We start from the raw sequence: 13,061 nt of genomic DNA, 5'->3' as shown, positions 1-13,061 counted from the left end.
TTAAAAAAAAAAAAAAAAACAAACAAAAAAACCACACCACTATTTTTTTTCTCCTTTGACTCTTGAAACAAAATGTGCCCTCTAAAATGACAGCAGTATTACATAGGAATATGGCCAGTGAGCAGGAGAGAATGAGCTGTCCAAATGGGAGTGGATGTTCTTAGCTAAAAGCTTTTGCTGTCTCATTAAAATATGACCTTTTCCTTCAGGAGAGGATCCATGGCACAATCTGGAATGAGATTGATGATTTAAAAGCATTCAAGGTGCTGGATCTAGAAGATTTTGAAAAGATGTTCTCCGCGTATCAGAGACACCAGGTAGGGGTGAACTCATGCACAACTTGTCTTCTGTGAATTTCTAGAGAAGGAAAGAACACATGACAGTGGTCTGGGTCCTTGTCCACCTGCATTCAGGCTGCATCATTTGGTACTGTGCCACTGTTCAAAAAAATCACAAAAGAACGGGGGAGGACATAGAGGGCAGAGTATAACCTGTTATCAACATACTTCGTGCTAATGGGCAGCTCTCAGAGACAGCAGCTGCCAACAGCTAATGCTCTATTTGATCTTAGCAGGCCCTGGCTTCCAAAAGCTGAGTTTTATGCTCATGCCTGATACCCATCTTTCTATTTCTCCCATTCATCCAGAGAAAAAATTCTGTAGCTGCCCAAGTACTGAGCAAGGTGACTGAATTAGCTGTATTTGGCTTTGTCTATATTTATTTAAACAGCCAACTGACCCTGCTGGCTAAGTGACAGAAACTGTCTGAATTACAGATTATAACACAAACAGCATATTTAAAAGCAGCCATTTATTAGAATGTCTTTTTTCCCCTCCTCTTTTTCTTGGAAAGCAAGTCACCTTCAATCTGTCTGTCTCCATGGAATGAGATTTAGCAAGAAAGGGATTGTACTTTCACACCCTGAACTCCCCCAGCTTTCCTTTGCTTTTGGAATATGTTTGGAGAATTCAGTCTTTCGTAATCTGCAGAATTGGGTCATTGCTCTGAAGTTTTAGGAAAAGACACAGACCTGATTGCTGCAAGCAGCCTTTATGATTAAGTATTACTGTGACGATAACTACTTTGTTAACTTATTCAGTACCTTAAAATTAACAAACATCCTGTCATTGGGCTTTTCATCCTCTCCCTTCTCTCTCTCATTTTTCTATTTAATCCAATAAGCATAATTAATAACTCTTTGGATTTACTAGCTCACGGCCACATAGATAAGCATCCCAACTTGAACTGTGAAGAATGTGATGTTGCCTGTTGCATGAGAGATTTCATTTCTCATTCTGCTCCTACAAATAGCTGCTGCCATTTCAGTGGGTCCCTCTTTCTTCCTGAAACAGAACTTAGTTCTCAGAGGGAAGAAAGGCACATGAAACTTCAGTGCTATTACAAGGATGGATTTAGACCCCGTGCCAACAGCTTAGCTTAGCTATAGCAGTAAGCTGTGAGTTGTCTTTCAAGTAGCCAGACTGTCATCTTTGCATGTGAGTAGTCACTGCAGCATCAAGTTGCCATTCCAATGTTTCAGGTGCAAACAATGCAGCTTCCTCACTGGAAGCTTTGATTCCTTCGGGCCCCAAAATCCGAAGCCAAAGCTGTCTTTGTCTGCCGACTCTCAGTTGGAATCATAATATTTATGGCAGTGTCACCAATCACTGAAAAGCTGCCTGGCCTATTAAACTGTATACTAACTTGACCCTTACCCCTACCCACTGGAATGGAGCCATCATCTCAGAGTGATGTCCATCTGTCTCAGAACAGTTCTCTTCCATCCTCATTAAACACACTTTATGACAGTGGCTCCAGACACTAGAGTATCACTTATGTAAGCTCTTCGTATTTTTGTGTAGTTAGATATATTGCTGCCCTTCCAGCTTTTGTTGAGGATTTTGTTGGTTTGGATTTTTTGGTGAGTTTTGTCATGTGTATGTCTTCTATCCCCCACTTCAGTATTCCATTATTATTACTTTACATGGTAATTTCTTTTTCATCCATACTCACTCCATGTGAAGAGGATTCCAATCAACAAGCCCTTACTTTCTTTATTTTTACTTTTTAAAGGCCAGGCCACCAAAATTGCTTTTGAATCAAAAGCTAATCAGAACTTCTGCAGTTGGTTCACACTTTATCATTTCTCCTTTTTTATTTTTGGAAATACTCTATTTTGGCCAAGTATGTGTTTACCCTGGGTTTGTGAATTTTATACTTCATCTAAATGTCTGTAAAGAAAAATGTCAGTGCAAAGCCCTGATCTTTTGCATTTGCAACATTGAATGAGTTCAGATAAAGACATTTCTTTCTTTGCTGCTAATAACATGATCTTCGTAATTTTTTTCAGTTTCATTTACATTAAACAGCTTTTCTTTCTTCTTTATTTTGTTGATGACAAAGGGTCTCTTCTCCTCTCTCAAGCCCAGTGTATCGTTTTTAATGGTTATGAGGGAAAGCAGAATTGTCCAGTGTACAGAATGCTGGACTAGGAATTCTTACATTTTGTCGTGGTTTAAGCCAGTCGGCAAGTCAGCCACGCAGTTTCTACTCCTCCTCCCCCCCCCCCCCCCCCCGAGGGATGGGGAAGAGAATCAAAAGAATGTATCTCCCACGGGTTGAGATAAAAACAATCCAGTAACTAAGGTATAATACAAATCACTACTGCTACCACCGATAATAATAATGATAAGAGAAATAATAAGGGAAGAGAATGCGATACCGCCCGCTGGAAATGAGCCCGACAGAAAAGAGGACGTGCCCTTCCAGGAAACTCCCAGTTACATCACCGGGCATGACGTGCTGTGGTATGGAATACCTCTTTGGCTAGTTTGGGTCAGGTGTCCTGTCCCTGCTTCCTCTCGGCTTCTTCTCCTCCCTGGCAGAGCATGAGACTCACAAAGTCCTTGGTCAGGGGCAACTGAAAACATCGGCTTTATCAGTATTATTCCCAGGCCGAAAGTCAAAACCACAGCACTGCACCAGCTACTAAGAAGGAGAAAAACTGACTGCTGCTGCTGAACCCAGGACACATTTGTCTTTTGAACTTGCTCCAATCTTACTGTGTAATATTGATATCTGATGTTTTCCCAGAGTATGGAATATGTTGTGAAATAGTTGGCGTCTGTCATCCAATAGTGCTGTAAGGCTGCTTTTGGTTACAGAGTGCTTTCAAAATGCTTGGATATAAGTTGTTAAAGGGTGTAATATGTTATTGAAATAAGTCATTGCTAACAGTGGCAAACTATGCCTGTGCATCAGGAGAGGAGAACTGACCCTCAAGTTTTAACCTTGGCAGTTCTTTCAGTAAGGCTCCAGCCTAGGTTTGTAAAGGTATCTAAGCATTATACTAGTAAATATTTAAAGACCTAAGAGATTAATGTTTGGAGACTGAATTTATTCTTTTCAGAAAATACCTAGACCTCTTAGTTCCCCAGCATCTGCTGATATAAAATATGCAAAGAAATGCTGAAATACCTTTGAACCACCTGGGCCAGTATTACTTGCTAAGCATTTTATTCTTAGTGTGTGTCTAAATTCAGCTGCCTTGTTAAACTGGATATCTTTCTATGTGACTAATTTTAGCATGTTTCCTTCTTTATCTGTGGCTGCTGCCTGCATAGGACCTGATAACTAACCCCTCCTCCTGTAAGCAGGTGAGTATCATTGTCTGCTTCCTGATCTTCCAGGCTGTGGGAAGGGGAAGTCCTGCACCATGCCATTATGGGGTTATCACTCATAGAATCATAGAATAGTTAGGGTTGGAAAGGACCTGAAGATCATCTAGCTCCAACCCCCCTGCCATGGGCAGGGACATCTCACGCTAAACCATGTCACCCAAGGCCTCATCCAACCTGGCCTTGAACACCGCCAAAGATGGAGTATTCACAACCTCCCTGGGCAACCCATTCCAGTGCCTCACCACCCTCTCAGTAAAGGATTTCTTCCTCACATCCAATCTAAACTTCCTCTGTTTAAGTTTTAACCCATTACCCCTTGTCCTGTCACTACAGTCCCTGATGAATAGCCCCTCCCCAGCATCCTTGTAGGCCCCCTTCAGATACTGGAAGACTGCTTGAGGTCTCCACGCAGCCTTCTCTTCTCCAGGCTGAACAGCCCCAACTTTCTCAGCCTCTCTTCATACGGGAGGTGCTCCAGTCCCCTGATCATCCTCGTGGCCCTCCTCTGGATTTGTTCCAACAGTTCCATGTCCTTTTTATGTTGAGGACACCAGAACTGCACACAATACTCCAAGTGAGGTCTCACAACAGCAGAGTAGAGGGGCAGGATCACCTCCTTCGACCTGCTGGTCACACTCCTTTTGATGCAGCCCAGGATACAGTTGGCTTTCTGGGCTGTGAGCACACATTGAAGCCGGCTCATGTTCATTTTTTCAATGACCAACACCCCAAGTCCTTCTCCACAGGGCTGCTCTGAATCTCTTCTCTGCCCAACCTGTAGCTGTGCCTGGGATTGCTCCGACCCAGGTGTAGGACCTTGCACTTGGCTAGTTGTCATCTCATGCTACTCTTTCATATGCTCTTGCACTTCTCCTTTCTGGGTGGAGAAGGTGGTACAAAAAATTCCTTTAGTTGTGTTAGCTCTGAGATAGGAAGTAGTTCCTGTTCTTTCACCATAACCTCACTATAGTTTCTGCTGGTGTTTGTAGTTCCCTTTTTGGTGATCCAGAGGGCAAAGACCAGGGACAAAGTATAATGTGAATGTGGACTCTTAACCAAAGTAATAGTCTCTTTAGTGGAGAACAAAAGGGGGTCTCAAGGAGCCTTCACTCCCACTGTTCCCATCTGTGGTCCATCTGCTTTGCACAGTATTGAAGTCTCCAAATGTATTCACTAGCCACAGACTTTCTGATAAAGAAAATCTTTCTTTCTGTAAAACCGGTCTTTGATTGTGTAGAAGGGTTTGCATCAGCTGAGGAGCAGAAGGCTTAGACTACAGGAAAGCCTACTTCATTTCAGACTGCTGAAACCTTCAGAAAGTTCAGCAAGAGACTGAAATGATGTTTAGATGAGGTAGAAATATCAGACGGCCTACATCTCTTCAAACTGCCTACCTCTATGCAAAACTCTTGGCAACACTTTTGGGAAGAGCAATGCTCTCAGAAATGAGTTGTTCAAATATCGTCACAAGTGTCTCTGGTGGCTTAAGAAGGAAGTAGTCCTCACCGTGAGTGCTCAGAGAACTGTATTTGGAAAACCTAGTCACAGGATGTGGTTAATACCTGGCTCTGGGACATTTACTTTCTTTACATTTTATCTTACTACTTTACTTTTTATCTCCTTTCATGATGGCAACATGCACCATGAACAGGTGCACCAATAGGGTAGAAATAGTTCCCTTAAGTATTGATAATTACTATAACCTAAGGTGCTGCCATAGTACCTTGCTGACCAAAATCAAACTGTATTTGAAAGAGGGCAGCAAAATTTTGAACATATTCCACATGTCTAGTCATTCCAGCACTGAAATTTTAGTTGATTTTTTATTTTGCTATTAAAGTCTCAAATATGAAATACTCTTTGAAGCACATAACATAATGCTATCCCAGATAGAAAGTTGGTAAAGAACAATGGGATACAACTTAGGTATCTTGTCTGTCAGGTTGGTTGACAAGAGCTCCAACTACTCTTGCTTTGTATGCCTGGCCTATCTCACTTAAGCTAGTCACTACTGCCCCCTTGCTCCTCTTTTTCTGTGTCTAAGAAAATGCAGATAGTCCATATGCAATCTGTTTTCCTTCAGCTAAGCTTGGAATCTGGCTCCGGTAATACCTGAGGCTTCTTCATCTGCTTTTGCTTACACACAATTCCAAGTATCTATAAATATCTCTCTCTTCAATGCGAGTTGAAGAGAATGTAGTTTTAGATGAGACTAGCCCACTCCTTATGACCAAGGAATGGGCCATGTCTGAATAGTTGAAGTTATTAATTTGTGTTGAACCTTGTGGGTTAGGGAGTTGGAAATAGCATGGAGACTATTATATCAATCCCTGCTACATGGCTTTAGGGGAAGCCATCTAAATCCCCACAGCAACAGCCAAACTGTGAAACAACTTGTATTTTTCCTTGGGATGAGCGCTGGTTAACACTAACCAGGTGTCCTTATTTGCAAACATTAACTACTGAGGAGGGACAGTGAAGCTTTTAAGCCAAGAGCGCAGACCAACAAGTATCTTTCTTACCTTCAACAGCTGCCTATCTCCCTGTTCCCCTGTCTTCCTCCCCACAAACTGAGGAAACTCAGAAGAACTTTGACATCTGTATGTGTCAGATTATTCTGGGAGTGTTTGCTTCTTGCTATTGTTAGTTATTCTGTCAGAAATAATAAACTTACCTGCTACCCGATTCTCCTTCTTTGGAGATGCTTTTGAAGGGACCTTAGAGCTCATCCAGTTCCAACCCCCCTGCCATAGGCAGGGTCACCTTCCACTAGACCAGGTTACTCCAAGCCCCATTCACAGAATCACAGAATCCCAAGGGTTGGAAGGGACCTCAAAAGATCATCTAGTCCAACCCCCATGCAAGAGCAGGGTAACCTAGAGTACATCACACAGGAACTTGTCCAGCCGGGCCTTGAATATCTCCAACGTAGGAGACTCCACAACCCCCCTGGGCAGCCTGTTCCAGTGCTCTGTCACTCTCACAGTAAAGAAGTTTTTCCTGATGTTCACATGGAACCTCTTATGCTCCAGTTTACACCCATTACCCCTTGTCCTATCGCTGGGCATCACTGAGAAAAGCCCAGCTCCATCATCCTGACACTTACCCTTTGCATATTTGTAAACACTGATGAGGTCCCCCCGCAGTCTCCTCTTCTCCAAACTATAGAGACCCAGCTCCCTCAGCCTTTCCTCATAAGGGAGATGCTCCACTCCCTTAATCATCTTAGTTGCCCTGCGCTGGACTCTCTCCAGCAGGTCCCTGTCCTTCTTGAACTGAGGGGCCCAGAACTGGACACAATATTCCAGATGCGGTCTCACGAAGGCAGAGTAGAGGGGGAGGGGAACCTCTCTTGACCTACTGACCACACCCTTTCTAATGCACCCCAGGATGCCATTGGCCTTCTTGGCCACAAGGGCACAGTGCTGGCTCATGGTCATGCTCCTATCCACCAGGACCCCCAGGTCCCTTTCCCCTTCACTACTTTCCAGCAGGTCAACCCCCAACCTGTACTGGTACATGGGGTTGTTCCTCCCCAGATGCAAGACTCTACACTTGCCCTTGTTGAATTTCATCAAGTTTCTCCCCGCCCAACTCTCCAGCCTGTCCAGGTCTCGCTTGGACACTGCCAGCGATGGGGCAGCCACAAGTTCTCTGGGCAACCTGTTCCAGTATCTCACCACCCTCATAGTGAATAATTTCTTCCTTTTATCTAATCTAAATCTCCCGTCTTTCAGTTTAAAACCATTCTCCCTTGTCCTGCCACTACATGCCCTTGTAAAAATTCTCTCTCCAGATTTCTTGTAGCCCCTTTTTAGGCATTGGAAGCTGCTCTAAGGTCTCCTTAGACCCTTCTCGTCTCCAGGCTGAACAAGCCCAGCTCTCTCAGCCTGTCTCTATAGGAGAGGTGCTCCAGCCCTCTGAGCATCCTCATGGCCCTTCTCTGGACTTTCTGAAGCAGGTCCATGTCCTTCTTGTGTTGGGGGTCCCATAGCTGAACACAGGACTCCAGGTGGGGTCTCATGAGAGTGAAGTAGAGGGGGAGAATCACCTGCATTAACCTGCTGGTCACAGTCCTTTTGATGCAGCCCAGGATACATGGTTTCTGGGCTGCAGGCACATACTGCTGGGTTGTGTCGAGCTTTTTGTCAACCAACACCTCCAAGTCTTTCTCCTCAGGGCTTTTCTCAATTAATTATTTGTGCAGCCTGTAGCTTTCGTTGGGATTGCCCCAATCTAGGTGCAGGACCTTGTACTTGGCCTTTTCTGTCAAGTTATACACTTTGGACACATTCAGTGGAACTATCATGTTCATTTCTTCAGCTGGTGTGCTGTACCTGCTTATAAGTGCCACTTAGTATTGGTGGTGGCTCACTGCAGAACATTTGGATATGGTTGTATGAATCCTTTGAATATCCAGGAACAAGACAGGCATCTTACAGCTGATTGTACCGGGAGCTTAAATGGCAACTAGCAATGTGAATATGCAATTTACATTTAACTCTCAAATACTTGGGTGTCAATATCTCTTGGAGTGGATTAGTCTTGCTGATATAAGTAAAACTTGAGCTGTAGAAACTTGAGTCCTGGGAGAGAATTCTGGGAAGCACCACAATACACTTGTCATGATCTTATCCTTTTCCTGGGTGTCTGCTGTTAACCACTCTTACAAACAGGATAGTGGGGTAGATGGACCTTTTGATCTAACTCAGCATGCTTGCTGTTATGCCCTAAGAAAGAAGTCACGTTGTTAATTTGATAGGTGCATTCAGAGCTAGATTATACTGGTAAATCTCAAAATCTCCAGGCATGACAATATGGATATCATGGAAAGGTATTTTTTACCAGAAGGTAGGTGGGAAAATAAAAACCTGTCCTGTTTCCAGTTCCCTCTTTTCTGTTGGCAACTAGAGTGCTATTATCCAAGATTAACACCTTTTATCATTACCTCTACTTCCCTTTAAGGAATGGTGTGAAAAGATACTCAAACTAACTACAGAAAACCAATCTCTGGAAGTAAAATAAATCCCATTGCTGTGAAGTGTAGGTAGGACAAGGAGACAGACAGTTCTGGATGGTCAGACTGGGTCTGCAAATAGTTTCTCTCTGTGTGCTGTGACAAAGATTTTGGATGGGATTTTCCTTTTATTTTTCCCCAGGTGATGAGTTTGTCAATGGTGATATGCAGAGAACTTTGAAAAAGAGTGGTTTCTGTATGATTAAAAGTATTAATTTAAAAAAGAAGAAGCTAGTTCAGATGTAGATATTGACCATTTAGTAAGATATATTTAGTAAGATAGATGCCATCTTGCCTTACTGTTGTATCTCTCATACAATATGATTTGGACTGATCCAGTGGCAGCCTTAAGAGGCGATTGCAGGATTTTTCCTGATTGTGCTGCAGCCTTTAAGAATGGTGTGTAACCCTTACAGGAGACATTTGCTGAAGGATATATGCTGTGACACCAGTGGGCTTTACTGTAATGTGCCAAATTTTCTTGTTATGCCAGTTTTGTACATTAACATAATAACATAACTGTTGGTAGAGAGTTCAATAGGTCAGAATCAGATCCAGTATTTGTTATCAAAGATGATCTCATAGGTGGCAATTAATGGCTTCTGTTTCTCTAGTAATACAGAATCTACCTACATGTTTTCTGCCATTCTTGTCTCATTTTCTCACCATGTGGGTAGATTTTCCAAGGTTGGGATGGGTTTTGTTCATTGCACTCAGCTAAGTCTTGGGTGAAACATAATACTGATTATTTTCCCTCCCTTTTGAATTATATGCAGAAAGAGATGGGTTCAACTGAAGACCTTTACCTCTCTACACGAAAAGTGAAAGAGCTCTCTGTGATTGATGGCAGGAGAGCCCAGAACTGTGTCATTCTCCTTTCCAAGTAAGTGTGCTAAGCCTTAGCTCATAGGATATGCCATGGTCAATGTAGAGGCAAGAGGGGATGGAATTAAACAAATGTACATGCTTCTTTTCTCAACTAGAACCACTTTCTAATACCTGCAGAACTTCAGAGAAACCTCTCTTGCAGTGTCATAAAATCATGTCTTTCTCAAGTATTAGCTCACTTAATAAACATATGCAAACACACATTTTGTGCTTTAAACAGATAAGCATCAAGATTTGTCTGAAGACTCATCACCAGAAAAATATCAGAACTCATAGGCAAACAAAAGCAGCTCTTTGGCAGTGCTTGCTCTTTACTCTTAAGTGATACGCCCCCCCCATGTCGTTTGTCTCTGTCATGTAAGTTTCTTTCTAATGCTCTGAGTACCTCCCTGGAACACAGCAGAGCTGAGGGTGATGTTCATCTTTGCTGGTTTTGACTTTTGATGGGAAAAGTGGTAAATGTAAGAAGATATGTTCAAAAATAAGGTCTCGCATTTGTAAATAAGGTTTTGGAAGCCAGGAGCTGACTTTGCATGCTCCTGCAATGACTAATGTCTTCAAATGCTGTGACATCAGGGCTCTCTATATGCTTTTCATGTCTTTCTGCCAACATGAGTACTAGGCTGGATGTCTGTCACTAAATATCAGATTTGTGCGGACAATGATCCACCAGAGAGAGCTGCCTTTCCTACCAGAGGAGGGACAGCAGGGCTGGAGACAGAACCTGGGAAAGCTGTGGCAGTACTGAGCAGTACAACTGCGTCACTGATCGGTAGAAAATGCAGGTTCGTGTGGATATGATTGCTTGTTTGCTCTAGCAAGCTAACAGTTAAAAGCAAACTTGCAGCCAGACCACCAGGACTGGAGAGAGTTCTTTCCATTGCTTAGTGAAACCCATGGGGGCTTTCATTATGCTACCTAGGTGGCATTAGCCTGCATGTCAGCAGGAACTCCACCATCCAAACCAGCAATAAGGGAAGGCTTACATTTCTCTCTCTGCAACAGTTGCCAGCATGTCTTTGCTGATGTTGGCAGCTAACTGCAGGCTGGGGCAGACAAATGAGGAGGCACTGGGGCAACAGGATTTTCGTGATGTTTGACAGGCCTGCTAAATTGTGTCTGAGGTTCACACTAACTCATGTGAGCAGATCAGACATTTCCTAGAGGTGGTAACATAATGTGTGCAGGTGGCTAGGCTGAAGAAGATTCAGCAAGGTGGTCTATGACTTGGTATGACACTAGATATTTATTAAAATCTTCCATCTTCAAAACAAAAGCAGTGTGGACAGCAGCAGTACATGTTTTTCACCATTCACCTCTTCTGCCATGCAAGTCTGGCCCATTCTTGCCTGAGAGGAATCCTCTCTAAATAGTGAGAGAGAAAGGACAGTCTCTGTGATTTGCCTTCCCTTCTGCTGGCTACAGCAAAGTGGCATGAACTTGCACTTCAGAGTACACAGCATGCGTTCGCTCTAGGTATGCCATGAAGCCAGTCCACTTCAAGCTGCTAGTCTGGGCTCAAACCAGAGTTGAAAAGCTGTGGTTTGTGACTGCCAATTTCTCCACCAGGAAATATCCTAGTCTTACTGGTAGCAGGCATAACATGGATGTTAGCAATTTGGGGAACAAGCTTGATGTCCCTAAGAAGCACACCAATTTACATTGTGCCTTGTTAACTTCACTACACTGTGCTATGGGAAACACCAGTCGGCATAGCTATCACTGCCTTACATCATTTAATGTTTGTAACAGATAGTGTTACACCCAGCATATCAGAAATATATTACAGCGTGGCCCAGGGTTGCTATTCCTCCCAAACTTACCTTTTAAACTAGGGAAGCAGAAATCTTTGGAAGCGAAAATCGCACCTCTCTGTTGATGCCTTTTTCTGCTCTTTGTGCTCATATGGTTCTATTATTAAAGAGAGTAATTGGGCTGCTTGGCTACAGACAATAATTGAAAGGGTTTTACAACCCCTTTGAAGTTCTTTTTCATTACCCTACTTCTTCCTCCTTCAGGTTAAACCCTGAAGGTGATATGCTCCCAACTAAATCAGCCCTGGCTTCTGCCATACCCTTGCTTGCTGCTGCAGCACACCTTACATGTGTGTGCACGTGAGTGTGCACACATGTGCAGTTGAGAGAGGATTTAAAACCAGTGACGAACAAAGAGAGTTTGTGCAACTCTGAGCTGCAGCCCCAGCCTTCAGGTTGCCACAGTATCTGCCAACAGCTGTTTCCAATTGACTCTTACTGTGCATATATCCCTGTAGTTTATTCCCCCTTTGTTTACACTAAACTGTCATGTCCTTTAAAGTAAAATAGCTGCATGGGTTGGGTTTTCTTTCCCTCCACTACTCAAATGTTTTTGTTTTACTAACACTGTGTTAGAAGGGGTCAGGCAGAGCTCGTATTTCATATGGTCCAACAAGCCAAAACCTAGCTAGAGTGAGAAATTGATGCCTCTTGCTTTCTTTTTGCAGAGAGACTGGAGCATGGTAGGCTGAGAAGAGATAGAAATTGAATTGCTAGTTGATTTTTGCTGACAGTTAACAGATTTGTAAAACTTCCTCCCCATTCTAATCTCTATTTTCATTCAAAAAAAAAGCTGTATTTCAAGCAGTTGATAGCAGCATCTTTCAGATTTCCTGCAGTAGAAGGATGCAATTTTCCTTGTTTAATGGAGTCTGGTAGATCCAAAGAGAAGCTCTGTTCCCTAAGCCAACTGTAAAGGTTTGAATAAGCACAAGATCAGTTTATCTCACAGTATTTCGGTAGGCCATAATTCAACCAGGACATGGAAGAATCTGTCTGTGGTGAGTCCAGGTAAACAGGTGAGACTAGTTTCAAATCTGGCTTTCTTAATAGTGTTCCCAACATACAGTTATTTCTATCACACTGGAAATCTGCTGTCTCTCATGGATTTCCTGATGCCTTTAGTTTCTACCAGGCTGGAGATTTACTGTCAGACTTGAGTGGTCTGGAAGAACCATCCCACATCCCTGCTTTTGCCTAGGAGCTGGAAATGTCTCTGACCTTTTTCACCAGGATGGCTTCTTTCTGCCTCTGTTACTTAAGCAATGGATAGAATTTTCACTGTTCTAGTGTTTTTGTTGTACCGTATCTTTAAATGTTCTTGCAGAACATGCCTAAGATATATTGCTTAATGTCTTGCTCTGTGAAATGCTCTGGAGGGGTGCAGTTCTGTGAGAGATATTGCTGAGAAGAAAGCTCAATGTACACTTATGGAACATTTTTGTGCAAGTTCTTGTGCATGAATGCCAGCAAAATCATTATGTCAGTGTTCTCCTGAGATGTGTTTGTTATTCCTGTAGCCCAGTTAGTCAGCAGTAACCCTCTCAAGAGGCTTGAAACAGTAGGAGTGCTAGCAAAATATCATAAAACCAGTAGTAGCAAAAGGCCGCAGAAAACCGCTTTTGTATGTCAGTAGATAGACACTTTACCAAATGTGTTTTT

General features: G+C 43.0%; 1 protein-coding gene across 3 annotated transcripts in view; it reads left to right on the top strand.

Annotated features, from left to right (window-relative positions):
• DAAM2 (dishevelled associated activator of morphogenesis 2) overlaps positions 1 to 13,061 on the top strand; it is a gene marked incomplete at its 5' end in the record, with an annotated part of 130,160 nt that overhangs the window by 81,641 nt on the left and 35,458 nt on the right. For 2 of the 3 annotated variants that reach the window (XM_080614528.1, XM_080614529.1), the window contains 2 exons: positions 210 to 317; positions 9,474 to 9,580. In XM_080614528.1, the coding sequence (XP_080470654.1) occupies positions 210 to 317; positions 9,474 to 9,580 (215 nt within the window). Of the gene's footprint in view, positions 1 to 209; positions 318 to 3,623; positions 3,657 to 9,473; positions 9,581 to 13,061 lie in introns of all 3 variants that reach the window. The other variant, XM_080614530.1, reaches the window with a different exon arrangement.

Source organism: Psittacula echo (genome assembly GCF_963264785.1).
Source record: "Psittacula echo genome assembly, chromosome: 4".
NCBI classification, from domain to species: domain Eukaryota; kingdom Metazoa; phylum Chordata; class Aves; order Psittaciformes; family Psittacidae; genus Psittacula; species Psittacula echo.
Note: the sequence above shows the minus strand (reverse complement) of the source record. Positions and strands in the feature narration are given on the sequence as shown.